We start from the raw sequence: 24,178 nt of genomic DNA on the forward strand, positions 1-24,178 counted from the left end.
AAGGAACCCCTCCTATTGAAATGGAGCAGCTTGACTCACTTAGTGTTTATTGAAACACTGTGTTGTGTGTGGGCGGTTAATGGTTATGATACAAGAGCCATGTTTCTGCTTCCAAACCAAAGGGAAAGATGTAATGCTTGAGGTCGCATGTGTAGCTGCAGGGATGGACCGGTTACAGTATTTGGGACACTGACAAATTTTGTAAGAAAGTCAAACACTCACACAGGGTGGGTGGCATTGAGGGAGAGAAACTGGCCTCACTGATGAGGCAGAAGAATGTGTGATGGGTCTTCTTGTCTCTTTCGATTCTCTCTTAAGAACTGGAAGAACCAGAAACTCGCCTGCTCTTCATTGGTTTAGCTGGTTCTGACTATCGGGATGCAAAGCCAATCTTCACATTGGTGGGGAGAATTCATAGGGCACACGGCTTTGGGGCGTCAGTGTGAGGGGTGAGGTGGAAAGGACCTTTACTGGAATGGCTGGACCTTTCTGCCCTGCCTTTATTCCTCCTCAGGACGGACGTGGGAATTACCAGAGTGGGGAATGTGAGAGCCACTCTGTGTAGCTCAGTGTCCTTCCTTCCCTAGGCTGAAGCCAGGATCTACCACCTGCCGGTCAGATTCCTTACACTACCTGTTCCAAGGCAGCGCTTCCCCAACCAGAGGGCGCCCCCGAGTGCCCCGGAGGGCTTGTTAAAGCACAGGATTCTGGGACCCACGCAGAGTTCTAATGGGCCGAGACCTTTCTAGCGTGTTCCCAGATGCCGCCAGTCCTGGGACTAGGCTTTGAAAACCACGATTCTAAGGCATGATACGTAATTCTGACCTCCTTTTACTTTAGCAGTTCAATCCACTTGCCAGATCATGTCCCAGCAATAAGAGAAAGTGCTGGGGGGAAAATCTCAAGAGGGATGAAAGAGATGTGGTAAAGAGACTTTGATATTTTTGGGAGTGGGACATAAGCATGGGTCAAACCGGTCTTAGGTTTATATTGTAAAGCCCAAGATGCTATACTATGGTAGTTTTCTTCATCACCAGAGAAATAACTACTTGCTTAGGGATGCTTGCGTAGAAAGCAAACGTCTCTAAACACGTATTCCAAATTCTTATCCTTGAGAGGGTATGGTTGAAGTCCAACCTAATTAGCTAGGTAGACGCAGATTTAAAAAAAAAAAAGAAAGAAAGAAAGAAAACCCTAAAAAAAGATATACAAAGATCGACACTTCTAGAGGAATGATATCTAAGTGGGTAGTTACTTGCATAAAAAAGAATATGTGATAGGCTTCTTTTATAAGTTCTACTTATTAAATATAATTGAAGCTTTAAAATATCACTGTCTCAAAAATTCAATTTACATATAATTACATTTAGGATCACGGGAGGGTTATGCATCTCAGGTTTCTAGGAGTCATGAGAACTTGACATCAACTTGCCCAACTTTTTTTTTTTTAATCTTGTTGATGAAACAGGTCCAAAAAAAGGAAAAAAGGGAAGGATTTGCCTACTAAACCACGAGAAATAAGATACCTCCTTTCTTTTGGCTACATTTGGCCAATTTCTTAGAAAACAGAAGAGAACGAAAACAAAAACTACTTCTGAGTTTTCTAACATCGTGAAGGGCACCTCTCCCAGGGGGTTCTGTTGAACAGGCCCCGGAGCTGCACCAGGCAATACTGACTCTGGTGGCACCAGTGAGCTGGCTTAGGGGGTGCCCACGTATCTCCCTCCCAGGGACTGGAATCCTTGTTTGTCCACAACCCTCTTGAATGACTTCATCCTTTTCAAAGCTTAAGGCCTGTATGCATAGCTTATCATCTGAATGGCGTTGTAAAATTCCTATGAACCGAGATTACACCTTGTCCTGCGTACAGCCTTCCATAGCACCTGCAGAGGGCAGCGTCCCCAAGAGCAGTTCAGAGAACACGAATGAGTGAATTTACCCAAGGTCAAATCAGACAGGAGTGCACCTCCAGGAGAAGTGGAAAGGCAGCCAGCTATGACCCAGGACCTCCTCTTGCGAATGTCTGCTCTGAGAGACAGATTATGGGGCGCAGCATTTAACATGTCAATATTGTGTTTGCACTTTGCTTCTTATTTTGAGCATTTATTCACAAGACGGGTTTTATATATGTAGAAGGTATAAGGGTAAGCCCAGAAGAATGCTGTAAAAGTAAGGATTATGTCCACATGGAAGATTGTATTTTGTAACTTATTATGAAAAATACTAGAGGATGCTATCCAGCATATTTTTGGCCTTTTCCATGTCAGCAACAGAGTTAGCCAATACTGTCCATGAATAGTTTACAGTAGAGTTGGAAAGGACATAGTACTTGGAGTCCATTCTGAGGGTCTAAGGAATTCTCTAATGTGATCCTTGCTACATATCAGAGCCAGCTTTTTTCCCCTGTGAAATCAACCCGTGACTTTATAATGTATGTCACTGGGAAAGTATGAATTGATTGATGAAATTTGAAATAGGAACCTAAGGAGGAAAAGAGCCTATAATTTTTATTTGATGATACAAACCTATAATATCCTGTATGAATTAGTCTCTGAGATAAATGGTCATATAATCTACATTGGCAGTCTTTCTTTGCATTGTCTTAAATATCTGATTTGGACTTCACCTGTAGGGGTGCTACTGATATACCCACTTCTGTGGAGGCAGCAAAAATGCAGCTGAGAGGACAACTTGCCCACGTTAGCTCTGCTCCGTTTATGATTCATAGAAAGAATTTTACAATAGCATTCATCCAGGCAAGGCTGACAACAGAACAGGTCGAGAAAGTGTTTGTGTTTAAATTATTTCTTAAAATACACAAAACACTGGGATAATTAAAAAATAAAATTTGATTAACTATCACACATGAACTCACTCTGTAGTTTTGCATTCCCTCAATGAGCCCTGTTTGTGTGAAGACGCAGAGGTACAGGAATAAAGATAGTTACTGCCCAGCTGTTTCTAGTTGAGATAGAAGGAGAGATGAGGAGACAGTGGGACCAGTGCAAGGTCAGGACAGTGCCCCGGGAGTTGGAGGGGCCCCTGGAGTCAGCCTGGAGTTGGAAAGGGACTGGGGATCTGGAAGGACTTCCAGAGCACCAGGAAGGTGGGGGGCCTGGCATTCCAGAACAGGAAACAGTACATGGGGAGAAGAGAAAATGAGAAGTCAGTTTGAGAAAGCAAGTGTGTAAATTACTTGTTTTGCTCTAAGTCCTAATGCGTAAAGCAGATGATGTAGAGGATTTTTAGTTTTACCAAACTATGATTTCTGAAAAGCATTCTTCTTGAGATGAACTTTTTTTATATTTTAAACTCTGCACTGTCTCACTGACAACAGATAAGCTGGGTAGAAGAAAAAGACGGAATGATTGCAAAAAAAAAAAAAAAAAAAAAGCAGAAGGCAGGAGAATTGCAATGAGAAAGCTACATTGGAGAGAAAGCATGTGGTTTTTAAAGAGATTCACATATACAAGGCTATGAAATGCAGTTAGGCAGTGTCCCTAACAATGACTTTTTTCCTTTTCTTTGTCTCTCACTGTACCTCCCTCCCTTCTTTCCCCCTCCTCTCTCTCTTTCTTGAGAAATCCCCAAAGAGCTCTCCAAGAACTTACATGCTGTAAAAACCTAGTCCCATTGGTGGCAGCTGGGGTAGAACTCTCTCTAACCCTCTTCATCTTCTCTGTCCTGTGCCCCTGCCCTCCCCTCACTCCCACCCAGCTCCAGGGAAGGAAAGGTTGGCTACTCAGCCATCTGGGTGAAGGAGGGAGGCTGGGAAGGAGGTGCTAGGAAGGAGCTTCTGGGAGAGGCAAGCTCCCACTGCTGAGACTCACCATCCTTTGTCATCTGAAATCAGGGAGAAAAGAGAAAGTAGCGACGGCGAAGGAAGACACAGCCCTGAACCTCCGTATCAAAGTGTAACCTTCCTTCCTACCTCGGAGCCTGGAAAGACTCTGGCCCCTTTCCCAGAGGGAGCGAGATCCTTCTGGGCATGAGAATCCGACTTGGGCCTCACCTCAGAGAGTGGAAGTATGGAATTAGAGATATGGATGGAAAAGAGAGCCCTTCAATTCCCTGTATTTTTTTAAACAAATAAACAAACAAAAAACCCAGAGCTTGAGTAATTTAAAGATTTATGTTGTACCGACATTTCGTTTCTGCCCGACCGCGATACCTGGTGGGTTAAAAGGCCAGTTTTAAATGCACGGGGTGATATTTTTCTAGTCACTTGCAGCAGTCCCAGGGGCAGAGATGGAGACAAAGAGCAGCCCTTGACTCATTACAATCCCGGTGATCCAAAAACATTCCAGCAGGAGGAGCTCTAACATGCCCTAGAGTTCAGATTTTCAAAACCAGAAAGTTAAAAGCAAACAGAAAAACAGAGAGACAGTGTGCCCCTCAAGCTGCGGTCGCAGTGAACAAACATGTGACTAAGTCCAATTAAATGCTCAGTGCGAAGCCAAGGATGAGACTGGCGGGGACAGGACGGCCCACATCTGCTCTGTCCACCTCCCGATGCTGCTAGGCCAGGGCTGGAGCGGGTCCCTTCCTTAGCTCTTGTAAAAGTGGGGGCAGAAGGCTGATTTCTGGGCGCGTGTGGAAGTCATTCTTGCCCTCTTCACGTGTCCTATTGTTTCTAAAAGTGTCCCTGACTGGCTCAAAACCTACATTTTCTTTGGTGGTTGAAGGCGCCACAAAAACTCCTAATGTACTTTACTCAGTGCCTCGCTGGGTTCTTTCTTTCTTTCTTTTTTTTTTAACGCGGGAAATGCTGTGTTTGTAAAAATTGGTGCTAAAAGGGCACCGAATCATATGTCCCCTGGGCCATGTGAAGAGTCTGCAGAAGGAATTAGAGCTTTCTAACACACACACACACACACACACACACACACACACACACACACCCCAACTGGAACACAAAGCATTCACTCAGGAAAACTGAGGAGTATATGCACTTAGCAGTTATCAGATTTTTAGGGTAAGTCTTTCCATTTTGGACAGTGTTGTGGGAGCTGACACACGGGGCTTCCAGAAGGATCAGAATTACTTAACCTGAAGGAAATTCTCAGCCGACCCCTTTTCATCTCTGGCCAAGAAGAAGTCAAACTTTTTGTTTTACACCTTAGTGGTATGCCCACACTTAAAATTTTTATACAAGCTCCTACAGAAACTTTAACTAGGCCAATTCAGACCAAAAGTCACTAAATAAAGCTAGTCTAGACGGAAAAATCTATGAAAACCATATGTCTTTGAGGCATCTGTCTTACAAAAACTGCCATCGTCCTGGAGAAATAGTTTGCAAAGTTTGCTTTTAGGAACGCACTGCTCTCAGGAGCACGGGGAGCTGAGCTTAAAGACGATGGCGGGACTTGGACGGAGAGAGGAAAGCCACGATGTTTACAAATGAAAGGCTCTCATCTGTCTGTAAACATCGCTGAAAGGAAAGGCAAAGGCAGATGGAATTTCCATCTCCATTATTCTCCAAGGGATCAAAAACGTGGACAGTGTTGTTCCTCCACCCTCCTACAGAATGTGCCACCAGGGGATCTCAGAGCCACTGCGACCCCACTCCCAGAAAACTCTTTGGAATAATGTTGTACGTGGCTGAGGCCAAAGAACCAGAACATTTTCTTCTGATGATTACCTCATCCCGCCGGCCTGCCAAACACAGCGAGCAGGCAGGTGTCCCTCCTAAGTAACCAAAGGCAGACTGTCCTAAATGATGGGGTGTGGGCCTGACTGCGAGTCATGGGAAGTGGGAAGGGCTGGGGTCCTGAGCAGAGAGAATACAGAATGGAGGGATGGTCTAAAACCTTGCTTTTCCGATTTAACGCTGCTTTCTGAACTGGAGACGATGGTCAGTGCTACCTTCATTATTCTAGCTATGTATTTTTACATCTCAGAATGCACTTGAACAGAGTGGTCTGAGATCCATAGGGGAAACCCCCCAGGAAATCAAACTTTAATGATAAAAACAACATTTTAACTAAAAACTGAACAGACTGGGGAAGATGTTGGAAGTATTCATAAATTGTAAAGCTTCCTTGTGGCCTTTAGGAATATGGTTCTGAGATGCTTTGCTCTACAAGGAAGGGGATTTTGGAACGATAGTAACAATGGTTACTGGCATGAGTGTGCATTCCTGCTCAGTCACCTGGATGACTGTGAGTGAACAACAGATATCAAATAGCCACATAGGGAGAGAAGGCTCTGAGTGTGAGGAGGCGAGAACATTTAAAAAGAAGGAAACCTATAAGATGTAATCAATCCCACAATGTTTCAAGCAAAAGTGGGGAACGCTATTTCAACCTGTTTATTCAAAGATGCTGGTGTTGTAAATTGAGTTTTCAGTATTTTTATTAGTTTTCAAGTACTAAGTGTTATGATAGTAATGAGGGTATTGAAATATTAAAACAAATCAACATCCCTCATTACAGTTTCCTAAGCCGTAGGCATTTAAATTACGGAAGGGTACTGATGAGCCACTGGGGTGTTTCTGGCCCATGAATTTATGTCCTGAATGCTCTAATACTACTGTTGTTAAAGCTAAAACTCCATGCTTGCTCCACCCCCCCCCCCCAAATGGTATGTGGCTTTATTTTGACTTTAGACCCAGATATGTGGAGGCAAATTATGGCAGTGGTTTCTCTAGTTAACACATTGACTAATATTTTCTTAATTTTCCACCCCGAGGTGATAATTAAGGTAGAATTGGCTTCCCATGAAGTTTTATTATTTTAGTTATTAAAATATTTTCCAACCCTACTAAACAGCAAAATTAAATTCTAGTTGTTTTAGAAATCAGTAGACCTTTTCTAGAGTTTTTATAGCTTCTCATCCATGATCTGAAGGGAGAGCAAGTGGGCTGACTTCTGGCTAAGGCCCTTGAATGTGATACTAAGCGGAGATTTATTCAAGGGGAAACTTTCATTCACTCTTAAAATTGACTTTGAGAATGATCCTGATATTTAAGCTTTAAAAATACACATGGTCCAGAATATATCTTACATAAATATCCATTGCCAAGGAGACTACTTTCATTTTAGTCTCTCTGGGTGGCAAAGTACCCGTAAAAGTCTTTCTCATCTCCTACTCTCATAAGAGGTCTCATTCGAGAATAGCCGTGGGCAAACTATGGCCCGCGGGCCAGATCCGGCCCGTTTGAAATGAATAAAACTAAAAAAAAAAAAAGACCGTACCCTTTTATGTAATGATGTTTACTTTGAATTTATATTAGTTCACACAAACACTCCATCCATGCTTTTGTTCCGGCCCTCCGGTCCAGTTTAAGAACCCATTGTGGCCCTCGAGTCAAAAAGTTTGCCCACCCCTGTTCTAGAAGAATGCCATATATATGGACCAAAATACATTTAATCAAAGCTGCCTCATGGAAGTCTGAAACTAAACGGAGGCAGTCTTCACATGGTGGAGGCAACGGGGGTATTTGATTGTAAAATAAGTTCATTTTCTATGTCATATTAAAAGCCACCTGATGTCTTCTCACACCATCTCACTCCCTCTTGGTTTTTCAAAATTGTCATAGAAACTTGGGGATTCACTGGTGATGGTTTATCTAGTTGGTAACTATCCACATCTTCACCTCATTCCCCCTCTCAGTTGGTTCATTCACCCTCCCACACACAAAAATGGGGAAGGAATGAAGCTTATTTCTAGATTTTATATTAACCTGCATACTTACTGGGTTCCTAGAAGAGCAGTGAGAAAAGTATTTACACCTTATCCTATTTTTCTGTGTTCTAAGGGAGATGTCAACTGTAGGAAGAGTGGGGACTGTGAACTTCTCCAGTCAAGAAGGCCTGGCCTTGCCACTGATGAGGAGGGACTGAGGCTCATCCTGCACTTACCATGTTGACTAAGCATGCTCCTTGGACGGGACGTGTGCTCTCTGCACCATTCCTGGGAGCTGATAATTCTGACTGGAAAGCAGGGTGGACATTTCCTCGTGTTTATGGGAACAGTTAGAAAGTACTTCCAGAAATTAGAGCACTTGTTATTTGCGGTTGTGTCTATCATGTGGCTCTGATGGCTGAAAAAGCAGCGGGGGGGAAGCAAATACCATGCCACAGGGAGGACTGCCCAAATACCTTGAGGCTTCAGACTCTGTCCCATGTAGAATTTCTCCTATTTTTGGTCAGAGTTGTCATATGACCTAAACTTCCTCTGAATACCAGTAATGCGGCATCACAAAACACACAAGCAGATTCTCTCAAACCCGAGGCCCTTCCAACACCGTCCCTTTTCCCCACAGTTAAAAATACTGGCCAGACCCAAAGTGTAATATTCTTCTGGCAACAGCATTTGGTAAGGCAGATGGATTTCATTTGGCAACTAAAGGGTATAAATATGTGTTTAGATTTGGAGGTTCCCCCAGACAAAGGCTACAATACTCTGGGGCCTGGGTAAACTAAAGGATTTCAGTGTCAGGCATTTTAGAATCCTATGTTTAGGCAGCAACAAAGAAATGACAAGCAGACAGCAGCCTTGGAGCCCTCAGCTAAATCCTCAGCTCCTTCCTCACAGTGCTGGAGGCAGGCACTCAAAGCACATTCTGAGTGAAGAACTAGCACTTCTATCTTCACGCTCACTTTCCTGGCTGTTTATCGGCGAAAGCAACTCCAGGAACCTCAAGTCCACGTCTAAGATAAGTCAGAGGGAAGGAAAAAGGACCCAGCAGCTCCTTCTGGTATTTTGCTGGTTGGATAAAATTTAAAGGTGAAAAAAGCCAGGAACTGTGTTGTGCCATGAAACCGGGAAGACATGGAAAAACATGCCGTCTAACCGTGACTGCCCACACGTGAAGGTTTCCTGGAAAAGCATTATTTTTCTGCAGTGAGGGAGACAAAAGGGGGCAGTGATAAAGCCAGCTCAAGCTTGTGTGTCTGCCGACATTGGGTAGAGTTTTCTCTTTTTTTTTCCCTTTGAGCTGACATCAACTTGTATATAGGAACAGTCGGCAGATGCTGATGGGGGCAGTCTGCTGCTGACTGGCTAGAGGAAGAATAATCATTTTGGGCATTTTTCACTGGTCAGCGGCCGACGGCCCGGCTCCCACCCTGGCTGTCTTCCTCTTATCAATCTGGTGAAACCTAGGCCAGAGCTGGGTACCCTGAGACTCAGAAAGGCTTTGTCTGCAGTGGTTGAAGCTTAGCAATTTAGGGCCCCAATCGGGACAATGCCAGGGCGATTTGCTGCGATCTGTCCTGGGACGAGGAAGCAGTTGTATCTGGTTAACTCAATGCCAGCCACCACTGGGCCACCAGCGACATACTGTGCGATGTTACTGCTGTCTGCCGGTACTGGTGTTGCCTGTACTTTGCTTCCTGCAGATCCTTTCTTATTTTCCTTCCTTTCTTACTCTCCTGCAACCTTGGGTGATTGGGAAAGTGAGATAAAGGACACACTGCAAACAGAAAGGCCTAATCAGAAGCCTCCCTTGACATACACGCAAAGCTCCCAAATTCTGGTCCTCGGAACACTTGCAGTTCTGTTCCTGGGCCTCGTCTACACAGAACCCATCCTTCTGAACTGTGGCAGATTGGAGACATCTGCGTAGATGCAAGTTGCTAGAGGAGACCACCTACTTCACTGAGACCAGATTGAAACCAACACCCGAAGAACGAAGCATTCCGACATTACCCATTGATCCTCCTCAGTGAACTATCATGTTACAACCACAGTCACTGTGGAACTAGAAGGAGTTTGATGGGATAGTTAATTGAGGGGCTGAAACAAAATTGGACATTTTCTTTAGTGAACAGCTTGTGGCCAAATTTCTGTTTTCATCAAAATATATTAAGCACCATGACAACTCATGTTAAACCTGCAATGAGTTATTAATTACGCTGGGGATTTCAGTAACAAATTTTGGAACACAGTAGCCTCAGGAGATGCCTGAAATATTAAGAATCAGGAAGAATACCTCAGAGTTGATTTTATTCTGGGCAATCATACCTTTTTTTTAAAAAAGGACTTTTTTTTTTGACTTTTGAAGCCAGTTGCTAAAAATAAAAACTGTTCCCTGAAAAAAAATCCAAATTCCTAATCATGAATTTATTTGTTTGTTCTTTAAAGGGGAAGGACGGTGGGGAAAACAGAAAGCTCATGCGTGGCTGAGATGGGAAATCACAAGACGAGTTTATCATCTGTCCAAATAGCACCCAGCTGCTAAGAGGAGTCACACTCTTACAGGGCTGCTGAGGAGAGCAAGGCGGGACGTTCCCAGGGCATGGCTCGGGGGAGTCAGACACAGGCTAGTCACACGAGTCGCTTAACTGTCCGTGGGCCCTGTGCCCCCGACTTCAAGGTTCAGCTGCTTCATCCTTCATGGCACCAAACCTTGATGTTAGGGATGCAAAGACACTCATAAGAATTGTGGGTTTGTCTTTACTCACACTTTGGGAGACTGGCTGAAATAACAAAACAAAACAAGGAGACCTTACCCATAAGTGAAAGGGACTGTGTTAACTGTCAATCAAATCAACATATGAAATATGTGAAGGAATTATAGTCCATCAGGGCAACAGGTCAAACGTTTATAGTAGGAATGAACTACACGGTAAAGAGAATCAAATGGCTTTGATCTCCGTAAAGAACAGAATGTGAGTGCACAGACTGTCTCTGTGTAGAGAGATTTCTGTATCGTTTGCCATGATTGGTTTAGTGGTGAGTTACTGAGAATGTGGGACTGTGGTGGGGCTCAATGTGTGCCCTGCAGTGTCAAGGAAACCGCCTAAATGAGAGGACATACGTGGGAAACCCTGGGGTAATCTGGAGGTCACCCTGGGGCCATCATGCAGCACAGGATGCCAGTGTCCTCGTGGGGCCTCACCAGAGGCTTTCAGTGGAGCATTTCTTGGTTCCTATGTTGTGTTACTGTCATGTGGACGAGCTGGGGGAAAAGCCACATTCTTGCCTATGATTCAGTTTTGCCATTTTCAGAAGACACCACCAGCCTTGGTGAAGAGGGTGGTTACAAGACAGTGCTTCTATTTTTCAGCCTTTTTAAAAACAGAAGACTGAGTGGTGAGGTCAATGAAGTCTGCTTTTCCTCGGATAGAGACCCTTCCTCCCACTCTGATCCCCCCTCTGACGGTTGCAAAATAGCTCAGCCCAAGGAAAGGGGAGAAGACAAATGCGTGAAATAACGCCAGAATCGGCTGTTGCCAGGGAAAACACTCTGATTCAGTTCATTTGTTCTGTTCATGGCCAAGGCTGTGATTCCCAATTACCTAATTTTACCAAGTTGTAACTGAAAATAGCTACATCGGCCCTAAAGTTAGTGCATGATGAAGAGTTAGGAGCTTCAAGTAAGAGAACAGGACCCCTCACCAGGTGGTGATGTATGTTTAAGATCATCTTGCTGAGCAAGGACATGACTGGCTGGGATTGTCAAACAGGTTCAGCCCCTCCACAGAGGTTGTGTGGGGCGAGAGGGGCGATCCACATACCCTGGCAATAGAAAATGTCCCACACATCGGATTTGTGAAACTCAAGTTACTAATGACAGAAGTATCCGTGCTGGTGAGTCTCTCTGGGACCGAGACACTCCCCAAGTTCAGGTGGAATTAATTAAAACAGGCGTGTAGTTTGTAATATTTCCAGCTCCCTCCCTGAAAGGCTCCATGCATATGAACCAGAACAGCCTGAGCAGCTGAGAAGAGCTGGGCCAAAAGTGACTACACCAGCCTCTGTCCTCCCTCTGTCTTTACATGGCAATAGAAAGATAGAATCATATTTTTTTCCTTCTTCTTTTTTTTTTTTAGCAGAAGGCTCCTGGTTTCTGTATAATTCATGTGCTTTCATTACCTTTGAATTGGGTTAAAGTAAAAGTGTATAGGCTCTTAAAAGTCAAGATCATAACTTGCTAATGAAGTCGGGAATTATCCAGAAGAAAACTGCACAGGCACATGCCCAATGATTCAGGTATGGCCTTTGTGATCTTAAGTCCCCTCACCCCCCGCTGCTCCCCCGCGCCCCCCCCCCCCCCCCTCAAGCCGGCGGGACACTGCCCATGCTGTCCTGTCATTTTATGAGTTTCTGGTTTCAGATAAAAGAGGAGAAAGGGCCCTTAAGAAAGCAAAGAACTGGGGTGGGGGTGGGGGGAATCAAACTTCCTTCTCATAAAGTGAAGGGCTGTCTTCCTGGAGATGATGGATAATGGCATTTCAGCTTTTTAAAGTTTTTCATAGAAAAAATGTAGGCAAATCAGGGAGGGCAAAGAGAATATAAATAAACAGAACAAGGTGAAAATTCAACAAGAGCTTCCCTCAACTTCTTTCTTTCTCTCTCTCTTTCTTTCTTTCTTTCTTTCTTTCTTTCTTTCTTTCTTTCTTTCTTTCTCTCTTTCATCTTTGTCTGTCTTTCTTTTTTTGAAGTCTTAAACCCCATTTCTGGCTTGCATTTGGTAGGATTCCTGCTCTGGCTTTTATTAAAAACAGACTTTATGTGGTCAGAATTCTCCATCTTAAGCTAAACTTGAATAGGCAGACGGATCCTGACAGAGTCATTCTTGCTCTCTCTCAGGTACCCGGCCCCTCCCCAAGGATTTCTGTCCCAAGGCCCCTAACTGGCCCGAACTTGAGGGCTCAGCCCAAAACACCCCCCTTTCCTCTTACATTGTGAACTCTTTCTCCTCTTTCACATTGGAGATTCTGCAAGGCCAGATCGAGTTAAGTCTGTCTCCAACTTAAGAATTCTCTAGAAATTTTGAATAACACAACTGCTGTCCTATAAATGCCCAAACGCAGACGCATGAAACCTGGTGTCCCCTCCCTCCAGCTGGGAGAAAACCGCACAGGCACATGCAGATTCCTGCCGCCGCCTCCTGTGAGCGAGCTCGGAAACACCCAGGGCGACCCCACCCCATCAAGCATGGCACAGTATGTCTGAAGGGCACTGGCATGCTAGCTTCTCTGCAGCAGGGGCCAAGGCAACCAAGCGTGCAGGCAAAGTCATGCATTTTCCTTGGGGGACAGGCAGCACCAGGTCGCTCTGGTTCCCTCCTGTAGCTCAACAGATAAGATGGCCAGCGCCAGGTGCTTGGATGGGGCCCCCACCTTCCCACCCCAGCCCTCAGTCCCCAGTGGTCTCCATACCTTCCTCGCACAACGACAGGCACTGTTCTAGTCAACCTGAGGTTCCCTAAAACATTAGTTTAATCTGGCCTGTAGGAGGCTCGGCACTGACGTGGATGTTTTCTCACATGCATGGGAGAGGCTAGTGGATCCTGTAGGGCAGAGCTTCTCAGGCCGTGAGGGGGGCTCTCTGCTCCTCACCCCTGGCATTGGGGATGTCCAGAGACATTTTAATAGTCACACTGGGGGAGGGCAACTGGCATCTTGTGGGAAGAGGCCAGGATGCTGCTAAACATGTCAGCAGTGTCGGGGCTGAGAATCCCTTGGTGCTGCGGTTGGGGGCCGGGGCTCTGCAGGCAGACTGCTGGGGACCGGAGCCCAGCTCCTCCAGGGCCTGGGGGAGCAGTCTGGGGTGAGTTGCTTAACCTCTGTGCCACGTCTGCAAAATGGATAATAACCCATCTCATTGGGTTTGTTGTGTTAAACCCAAATGTAGTGGCAAAGCAATGAGGGCAGAGCCTAGATCTATTGAGAGCACATGAAACATTAGCTATTGTTATTCATGTGATGACTAGAATTTAGTTCAGTTCCAAAAAAATAATAAGCCAACTTTATTGAGTTTAGAAAAAAAATTATAGGTTTAAGAGTGTTATATCCTCGTTGATTGGGACCAGAATGATGATAATGGTAACAACATTCCCGTAAGAGCGGTTTCCCGGGCTCTTTCAAACACCTCATCTCACATGACGTGGGCAACAGCCTGCTGAATGTGTCCCCCGTTTCCTAGATGAGGATGTGCTGCTCAGAGTTAGGTGAGTTGCCCACGGTCTGTGGCAGAGCAAGGGTGACTCCACATCCTGACCATTCCTGCTCCAGGAGCCTGGGTTTACTAGTTTCAGAGGCCTGTGTCTTCATTGCACCTGGCACCCTGAAGATCCCAATAAATGTAGTCATGGTAATCAGAGCGGGAGGGGACTCAGGTTTCCTGGGTGGGTGGAAGTCACTTCTGCTAAATGTCTAGTCAAGTTTTCCTTCATGGAACATACAAATATTTTAATCCTCTGAATTGAATTTTTAAAAATGAACTTTCTATATGAGCTAATTTTCTTTCCTTTTAAAATGTGTTATTATTCTTAAAAATCTAATTCCTTCTATTTTATAAATCTCTAATTATACATATTGCACATATTTTGATTGTAAATGTAAGAAGGTGAGAATCTAGCTTTAACTATATACAAGCTCCATTTATTTGCCAGCTATTTTGTTTTACAATTGGGGCAAAAATCTGCTTATAAATGCCAAAATGTCTAATTTAAATGTACAGTGTTCTGTCTCTTATATGGTGTGTGGGGGGAACGACTGCATACAGCAAGCATCATGCCAATGTAAAATTTCTATGCTAGTTTAAAATAATTACAGACTAACCAGCGGATTTTTATGCTGCCTACATTAATGTTAATGATATTGGGCTTAAGGGTCATAGTTCAGAGGGCAGATGGATAATAACCCTTGAAGTCAGTGGTTTTTGGGAATTCCTTTGGTAACAGAGAAGGTGAGGACTTAGCTGGTGATAGGTTCACGACCTTGGAGCACACAGCTTGCCTCAGCCCAGCCATGGCTCTTTCATTTCAAAGCTTTCCATTAAATTCTACAAACAGCTGCCAAAATGTCAATCTTTTCGACCCAGTTTTCTTGGGGCCCCTTCAGTTGGTGCCAGTTGATAAAGGAGAGGTTTAGACCACATTTTGGTTTTTAAATGGTGTAAAACTCAGCAATTCCCCAGGACTCCCCTCCCAGGTGAAAACTGCAAACGTGTATGATACTATCTTTGCAATTTTCTTTTTCAAGTAACTTTTGTCTGTTGTGCTACGAAAAGAGAACCAAAGAGCACCCCACACTGTCTTCCGCGCAGTACACTTACCTGGGGACACTGGGAGGGGCCCTGGTGGGCCGAGAGGGAACCTGCGGGGGGGCTCCGTATGTGTCGTTGCTGTTGGGGAAGGGCGGCAATGGGCCCGGCCGGAATGGAACTGGGGGAGCCCCTGAGTGGGGTCCCGGGGACGGGATGGCAGGAGGGGGCCCTCGGCCAGACCCAGGCCGAGCCAGGGGGGTGCTCAGTGTCGGCCTCCTTTGGGTGGTGGGGCTCGGAGGGGGCGACCTGGGAAAGAGACCAACCGTTTACCACTCCTACTTTCTCTCTGCATCTTAAAAACACATTTTGTAACTTCCTCATGGCTTTTTAAAAATTATTTTTTTGGCTGAGAAACTCCGATAAATGTTAGAAATGTTTAAAGGTATAATAAGAAGGTAAAGGGTAGGGGAAGTTTCCCTCCACCACCCCTTCGCGCCAGAGTCAGCCAATAGTAGTTTCTTTGTAACTATATTCTACAGTAGTTTCTCTCTCTCTCTATAAATTACTTTTATTTAAGCTCCACTGGAACTTGACTACCTTTTCATTTCAGTATTTATAGACCTGTCTTACTTTTTACTGGCTGTGTAACATTCCACTGTACTGATGCATGGTGCTTGTTTCTGACAGGAGTTGGGATGACTTGTCCCTCTCTCTCACTGCTGAACTTAAATATTTGTTCCTCTTTTTTTTCTAAAGAGTTTCAGGGGAGTACTCCCAGTAAATGGCACTGCCCCAGCCTGGCAGGCCTCAGGGTGCGTGAGCCAGCTTCCTACCTGCGAGTGTGCTGTATCCAGGAGTCGTCCACGGGCGGCGGGGCAGGGATGAATGTGGTGGCCGTGTTGATGTCGCCAATGATCATGAGGGCTTCTTTAAGGGCCTGGTACATGTGAAGCATTTCATCCCGGCGTTGGGCCTGCTCAGCCGACTCCTCCATCAGAGTGTTCTGGTCCTCTGAGGAATATAACTGTGCTAGGAGCTCTGAGTTTATAAAATCCTTCACCTGTCGGGTCACCACAAAAAAGTAAGAAGGGAATGAGTGAGTGGTTGGATGGTAGATACTGGGCCAGAGACTGTGGACAGAGTCTGCAAACGTCTACTCTGGGAAAAGGGCTGCAGTGTGCATCTGTTCATTCCTATTTTCTTCATCCTCCTCCCAATCCTTCACGTAGGCAGTGGTTCTCAACCTTCTGGCCCTTTAAATACAGGTCCTCATGTTGTGACCCAACCATAAAATTATTTTTGTTGCTACTTCATAACTGTACTGTTGCTACTGTTATGAATCGTAATGTAAATATCTGATATGCAGGATGGTCTTAGGCAATCCCTGTGAAAGGGTCGTTCGACCGCCAAAGGGGTTGCGACCCACAGGTTGGGAACTGCTGACGTAGAGGCTATTAACATGAAAGGAAAACATGACACAGATTCGTTGAAAAGAGGGCCAAACCCTGGCATCTGCAGAGAGGACCTGGTCTCTCGGATGAGAGGGCCTGTGTCTCAGCCAGCTTCCCCACAATGGTCTGAGGCTGCTTGGCTTAGGGACGAGGGGGTAACCAGCAGCATCTTCCACAGGAAACAATGATGTAAAGAAATTGATGTCCTAACACAGGTTATCCATTCCTCAGTATTCCCAGTCCTTGACCCAGCTTTTACCAAAATCACTGCATACTCAGAAGACCCTAGGTTTCAATGTGCTCTCGAAAGTGGAATTACCATCAACAAGTCAATATTTGTTAAATACAGCACCTTATAGAATTATGCAAAAAATGATATGCTCTCTGCTTTCTAGAAGTTAATCATAGAAGCTACTTAACAGTGACGAGGACTGATACAACAGATAGATGTGAACAGACTAAAGTATGGATACCCCACATGAGGCACAGCTCTGAGGGGGAGAGAACCAACCACATCTCATCAAATCCAAGATACAACTGGATTTAAGACACACCACTAATATATTTGTGCCACGAAGAAAGAGAAAATCATCACCAATTAAAACTATGACAGAATGGCCCTTGCTGGTTTGGTTCCATGGATAGAGCATTGGCCTGCAGACTGAATGGTCCCGGGTTCGATTCTGGTCAAGGGTACATGCCTGGGTTGCGGGCTCAGTTCCCAATGTGGGACATGCAGGAGGCAGCTGATCAATGATTCTCTCTCATTATTGATATTTCTATCTCTATCCTTCTCCTTTCCTCTCTGAAATCAATAAAAATATATGGGGGGGGGGCGGACTATGACAGAATGCCAGATGCCACTGAATGTCACAGGTGTCTTCATGTCAGAAATATTAATTGTGGAAAAAGTGAAGGTGAGAATTGATGACATATGGTGTGTCCCAGGTGCCTTTACAAGTTACCTGACTTGGTTCTCACCTCAAACTTAGGAAATGTATTATTATCCCAATTTTGGAGATGAAGAAACTGATGTTCAGAGAACTTTAAGAGACTTTCCCAAAGCCACACATTAAGTTGAACCCCAAATCTGCTGATGTGAAGTCTAGTGTTCTTTCCATGACCCCCTACCCCCACTTTGGGTGCTTAGAAAGGACCGTTGATGTGTAAGCACCATTATTTTAGAGCGGTGTAGCAATACGCCTATTAACATAAGCCTAGAAAAATAAACCCACTTGGATTGTTGGGTTTCTCCTTTAATGAGAACACTGACACTTCTCTGGAGTCACTGAATTTCTCCAGGAAAGGCCGAAGGCTGGTATATTGGACTGTTGTTACAGATTCAGGCAGACATTGGAACACTGGTCAGATACTCAGAATTCCTGGGTTGTAGTTACAGCATCTAATCACACAAATAATTCTACTAACTGGAAAATTCCATGAAAACACAGCTCTTCCCTGGGAAATAAAGAAATGTCCTCTGCACATGTTTTGTCAACCAGGTTTGAATATGGACGAGATGCCTTCAGACAAGAGTCTGGAGGTTTCTGTGTGATAGCCGGGGAAGGTAAATTTGGCCAGGTAACCTGGGGCCAGATGCAAAGGCCTCTAATGCCAAGGAAAAGCGTTTGAACTTTATCCACTTGGCAATGGGGAGCTGTGGAAGGCTCTTCTGTAAGTCAGTGAAACAATAAAAGAGAGCTTTAGGAAAATTAATCTGGCTGTGATGGGAGAAGAATTTGCAAATGGAGATAAATGTAGATCATTTGTGAGATGACAAGGGTTGAATTTAGCAGGGTTGCAGTGGAACAGAAAAGATAGGCATGTACAAATGACAGTGTAAAGGCAAAACCTACTGGACTAGTTTGGGATGTGAAGGACAAGGAAGAAAGGAACAAAGACAACTCCAGCGTTGAGGTTTGGGTGAGAGGGAGGAGAGAAAAATCAGAAGTCAAGAAGGAAAAGGCAGATTTAGAGGAAATACAGTCAACTGGGCCGAAGGATTTTTTCACTTGTACCCGAGGAATCAGGACATTTGCACAAATCTTCCACAATTGGGTGTGTGTGCACTTGAAGGGAGGGTGCAACTCCAAATTCAAAACCAGACGATTTTCCTGGCATTGGCCATCGGTTGGTTAAGCTCTCTGGAAGCTTTACATCTTCCTGGAGTATCACTTAGAATCTATTAAACACAATTTAAAAGACAGTCCTTCCAAGAACAGATTTAAAGCAGATCTGAATGAAGAAGCAACTGTCAAACAAACCACGAAATAAAATAGTCAGGGCCTGTCTCAGCATTCTGATCAAAGATCTGCCTTGCATCAATTCTTCCACATCAAAATGTTACACGTGAAGACTTGCTGACTCCTTGAAGGATTGGGCAATGTTCTGGAATAATTTGAGTATTACGAGCCTGAGAGAAAAGGGTAACATGTGCAGTGGTTAGAGACCGTGTGCTTTGGAGTCAGATGGCTCTGAATTGGAGTCTGAGCTCTAACACTCACTGTTTTGGGGCAATAACCTCTATGAGACTCAGGTTCCCTTCCTGAGGACAATGGTGGTAGCTGCCTCAAGAGCCGTGCAAGGATTCAGGGAAAGAATCAATACCAAATGCCCGGCACGATGTCCAGCATGTAGCCAGTGCTCCGCATACAGAAGCTACTCCTTCTACAGAAAACAGGCTAAGCTGGCACTGGCATGTAGAGGCAGGAGAACAAGTGTACAGGCACCAAGAGATGGAGTTCAATAAAGAACACAAGTTGACATTTTACTTTGCACTTAAGCAAAATTTTAGAAAGACTCTTCCCTTTCTCTCCTGCTAGTTGGCGGAGGGGTGGGGAGCGGAGGGGTGCGGGGGGGTACTTAGGGGAGTTTCCAGACACTTCAGGGACTTTCTGAGTGGTCTGAATGTCAACGGGACAAACACCGAAACCAAGGGCTCTGCACGGCAATTAGAGACCAAGGTCCGTTTCAGAGGAACAGCATGTAGAAAATACCCTCACAGAACGTGACATACACGAATTCTACTTGGATGTGAGATGCAAAATAAGATTTATGCTTTTAATTATAACACCTTAGAACCTATACATCTTTGTATGGCTCACAAAAGAATTCTCACACACAAAACCTCATTCCAGTTCAAACTCCATGGGCTAGAAAAACAGGCACTACTGCAACACGTCCGCCTCGGTGCAAAGGAATGTGAGGTCATTAGCAATGTTCCATATGGTTCCTCTCTCTTGCTTTAACCCTTCTCTAGCAACCTGCAATATTTTTGGATCTTAACCCTTCTTTGTCTTTAGCTGAGACCGTTTTAAAGCCTCCACAAATAGAAGAGACATTTCTAGAGTTTTCATCCAATATTGTTACCAAGGAGACCATTTCCTTAAAATCCCTTTGTTTCTAGACGGGAGGGCCACAGTGTGGAACACGGCGGGGGCTCTCGTTCACACAAAGACACATGAAAACGTAACTGGCAGCCTGAGGATGCGTTGTCTGGAGAGGAACTTGGTTAGTATTTTGTGAATCCTTGAGATCTCACAATTCTCTCGTTTCTTCGTCTTCCAGGGATTTAGTTTGGCTAAAGACCAACAATGTTTTCCTTGTTTAAAAAGTCACATCCTTTGACTCACAAACACCATGTTGTGTTAAACAACTAGACACTAAATGGCTGTGAGATTCTGTCCTGTGAGATCCCAAAGTTTGAGAACAGGCAGAACTGTAAGAAGCCAAGAGCGTCACCCCTGGTGAGGAGTGATGGGGGTCGGGGAGCAGGGGTGGGGGGCCTTCGGGGCCTGGTCGGGATCTCTTTCTGCAGAAGGATGCTGAGTTCTTGACCCGTGGAAACAAATCCGTGCTCTGGTATTTTAAGATGCACTTTCCTCTCGCATGATGAACATTTAAAATAACACTCTGCTCCATGGACATTAAAGTGATGGTCAGCTTCGAAACGAGGGCACGTGTTACTCATTTTCCACTGGAGTGCCAGCCACCCAGGAGAGGGGCTGTAGTCTCCAGGGTCCAGGAGCCCAGGCCGCAGTCCATGGCCACGGGTGAAAGGCCTCTAGATTCCATATTTGGTTCTTCAAAAGTTTCATAAAACCTTCACCTTCTATTTTGCATTATCTGGTCTGGTTGAAATATGAGGAACAATGTTTTAAATTATTTAGGTTTAAAATATTGTTTCTCGTATTTCAACAAACCCTAATTAAATCTTCATGGCATATGGACCTCTGGGAAGAGACCCCAGGCGTAAGCCATGGGGTTCGGAGTCCATTACTTTGAAGAGGTTGACTTATGGTTTTCCTATCCGTGCCATATGCATTTTCTGCTGCTGAACTGGAGAGAAGATCCGACTGAATGAGAAGACCTGGGTTTTCATCATGATTCGGCCAACTCCAGCTGTGCGGTCTGGAATAAGCTAATCTCTCAAAGCCTCAGTTTCACCATTTGTTATAAAATGTGAGTACCCAACGTGCGGCTGTTTTGTGGGTTTAGTCCCAGCATCATGTGCCACTTTGCCACACACTTTCCTAGAACAAAGCTGGGCCCACGTTCGTAATTCTCTGGTGGAAAACTTCTGGTGGGGGAGCTACCGAGAAAAGGCCGCCCAAATGCGTGAGCCATGGGGTGCCACGTGTGCGTTCACTTTCAATTCCTGAACCAAACTCTGCTTTTGACTGCAGCCCATCCAGAGTGACCGCCTGTCATAAATGTGCTATTTCTTTGTGTCGCTGTTACCTGGTATGTTTAAGCAATGAAACAGCTGCTACATTTCAATAGACAAAGGCTTACAGTATGTCTGAGGCGAGGCATTTATTGCTGGCTTTAAACTTCTTAAACAATTCCATATGGAGACTTGAGTGGCAGAGCACTTAATGTAAACTTTCAAAGGAAACTGCCCACCAAACTCTGAGCCTTAGGAAACTTGGCTGAAACACATTCTTTTTCGGGAGGCGGAGTGGCCGTGCTCATGTCAGAGGCGACAAGCCGCAGCACCGCGTTCCACGGGGGACAGTCCACAAAGGGAGGACCCGTGTGAGGCCACCGTTGGTTTTGCAGGACATTTAGCTTTGCCACCCAAAGCCATTCAGAGAAGCCACAGGGGTGAGTGGATGGAATTGAGAATGAGGAGTCAACGTGTTCCTTTTCTGGTTGTGATTCTTTGGTTAATTCTCTCGCTTGAAGCTCTCTTCACTTCAAATCAAATAAAAAACCAACCGTGGGTGGCACGTGCTGGGTACTCACCACGTCTCTGTTCCTTGTACTCGGCAGGGCACTCTGGAACAGGCACAAAGGGCTGAGACGATGGCACACTACGATGCCGTGAGGGTATGAGTCCATGGAGAAGAGGGTGTTTACACTTTTTACATATACAAAATTATATACGTAATTTAAACAATATATAAAACCATACTTATTTTTACATATATAGTAAGAAAGTGGGTAAAATGATAAAGAAAAGCAGGTGTCCTAGATATGGAAAACTGTCTTCAGATTGGTATGAAATGTTGGATTTCAAACAAAGAGAACCATAATTTCGTAAGAATCCAGCATTCTGTGACTTTTTCATATTCCTATGAGCCTCTGCTTCAACGTTTGACCTGGTGCCTTGATTGAAGTGGACAGCCCCATGACTTTTATGTGAGGTCCCTTTTGGACACTGAGCAGAGCTCTCCCCGCATGGCTACTGCCCGCTAGGTGGGGTATAGCCATTTCACTAGGGAAGCAAGCTCATCAGGGAGGAGCCAGCCAGGGCAATTACCCACATTTCTTTGTGTATGTGCGTGTGTGTTTTTCTTGAGAAGGTGAAAGTGGCATAGATTTGCAATAGGGTCTTTTTTCTCCTTTTAACTAATTTGTGTCCAGCTACTTCTTGTAGCTCTAGACAGGAAGCGCTATTTCCTGTGCTGATGATTGAATACAGTGCAGAGCAAAGCAGCGTTTGAACCGATGGCGGCCCTAATGACTCTCGGCAAAACAGTGAAAAGATAAATGATACTCAATCAGGGAAATGTTTAAATAAGCAAGGGCCTGGATATACCATGGCAGAACAACCTGAACTCGCTCAAGCAAAGTTAAGAGGGCAATTTTAAAAATACACAGACTATTTGTTTAGTACTTTATATTTTTCAAAATGGCATATGGTCCCATTCATTATGTTCTCTGACAATTCCGTGAGGCAGCTTGGTGTTCTTACTGTGGGTTTAGAAGTGACTTCAGCTCAGATGAGCAAAACGATTTCCATCCAGTCACACAGCAGGCCGTTGAACAAGCTTAAGAACACAATTCAGAGTTTCCAAGTTTTCCATATACTGCTCACCCACTCCTGATACTTCAAAGCATCCCACTAACCTTGTTTGAACACGAGAAGTATGTGTGAAGATAAGAGTTAAAAACAAAAGTGTTCACATGAGTGCTTAGAGCTTCTGACAGTTGAGGAATGCATGCATGAACAACAAATGGAGTGTCATGTTTAGGAAAATGATTTTGAAAGGAGTCTTGAAATATGGATAAAGGCTATAAAAGTTCTTCAATAGGCACCCATGATAGCTTCTTATAATTAAATGTTTCATAATACTTCCATATATACTATCTAATGGAATAAGTCCCTAAACCAGGTACATTTTATGAGTAGTGTTTTACATATGGAGGAAACACCCAAAGAAGTTCAGTGAGGAGTCGTAGGCCAACAGAATCTACAGCAGAACCAGGTTTAGGATCCAATAGGGAACACCCTAGCATTGTAGCCAGGAGTTTCACATTTTCTTTCCTCAGTTCTCTTTCACTGGTCGGCCACTTACAACTTGCCATGGAAAATAATGAACCCGCAGTAGGTGTTTAAATCATCCAGAATATATCACTAGGAGACTCAAGAGAATGTGAGCAATGTCCATAGTAGGAAGGGTTTGAGGTGAAAGTGAGAGGGTTTCTAATCACTTACGTTATTGATCATCAGGTGCATTATCGTCTTTGGAATTAGGTCTCGGATACATTTGTTGATGATGGACATGTAAGAGTCCACCAGGTTGCGAATGGTCTCCACCTGCCTCTCCAGTTGCGGGTCCAGGGAAAAGTTCTCTGCTTGGCCATTCTCATCATTTTCAGTCTATCGGAAAGGAAAGGAAACATGGATTATTTCACGTTCGTTCGGAAGAAAGAAAAACACCAGACATAATCAGATGATCAACTTCTGTTTACTGTACTTGTAGTTACATGACGAGCTGGTAACATCTTTATCGCACAGCCATTAATTCTAAAAAGAGATCATAACCAGGCAGTTATTAGTCCTCTTGTAGTCTGTCACAGTCTAGGAGAAGCAAGTATTCTAATTCTGAATGAATGCTGAGATGAATAACCGGATAAACAGCGCACCTAACAACATCCCTCTAGAGAGCAATCTAACCATAAGCCATTTGCAAGCTGGCCCAAGAACGGAATCCAAACATGTGCAGATGTAAACTTCTGGGAGGGGTCCCCAGGGATTCTGTAGATTAGAAATAACCTTGGTGTTTTCTGGAACTGACTCCCAGGTCTCTCTGAAATGGATCTGCATTTGGATCAGCCCAGATTTAAAACTAAATTCCTAGGCCTGGCCCGGACCCAAAATAAGAGATATAGAGGATAATTCACTTTTCCATGCACTTGCTGGAATTCGCTATGTAAATTCAGGCTTCTGTCATCACTACCCAAGGCTGGCTCCACTGTGAAAAACGTACAATATTAACTTCCAACTTGTTACTCTTTGAGTAAAATAGGACACACCTATACTCAAAGGTTTTATT

At 44.5% G+C, this 24,178-nt stretch overlaps 1 protein-coding gene across 10 annotated transcripts in view; it reads right to left on the minus strand.

The window, feature by feature from the left end:
* Positions 1-24,178, minus strand: part of DNM3 (dynamin 3) — a 377,759-nt gene that overhangs the window by 13,396 nt on the left and 340,185 nt on the right. For 5 of the 10 annotated variants that reach the window (XM_036342912.1, XM_036342907.1, XM_036342913.1 and 2 more), the window contains 3 exons: positions 23,338-23,502; positions 15,777-16,003; positions 15,013-15,249 (listed from right to left, as the gene is read on the minus strand). In XM_036342912.1, the coding sequence (XP_036198805.1) occupies positions 15,013-15,249; positions 15,777-16,003; positions 23,338-23,502 (629 nt within the window). Of the gene's footprint in view, positions 1-10,046; positions 10,354-15,012; positions 15,250-15,776; positions 16,004-23,337; positions 23,503-24,178 lie in introns of those variants that run through there. The other 5 variants (XM_036342917.1, XM_036342916.1, XM_036342915.1 and 2 more) reach the window with 3 other exon arrangements.

This window comes from Myotis myotis, unplaced genomic scaffold (assembly GCF_014108235.1).
Source record: "Myotis myotis isolate mMyoMyo1 unplaced genomic scaffold, mMyoMyo1.p scaffold_m19_p_18, whole genome shotgun sequence".
In the NCBI taxonomy this organism is placed as follows: Eukaryota; Metazoa; Chordata; class Mammalia; order Chiroptera; family Vespertilionidae; genus Myotis; species Myotis myotis.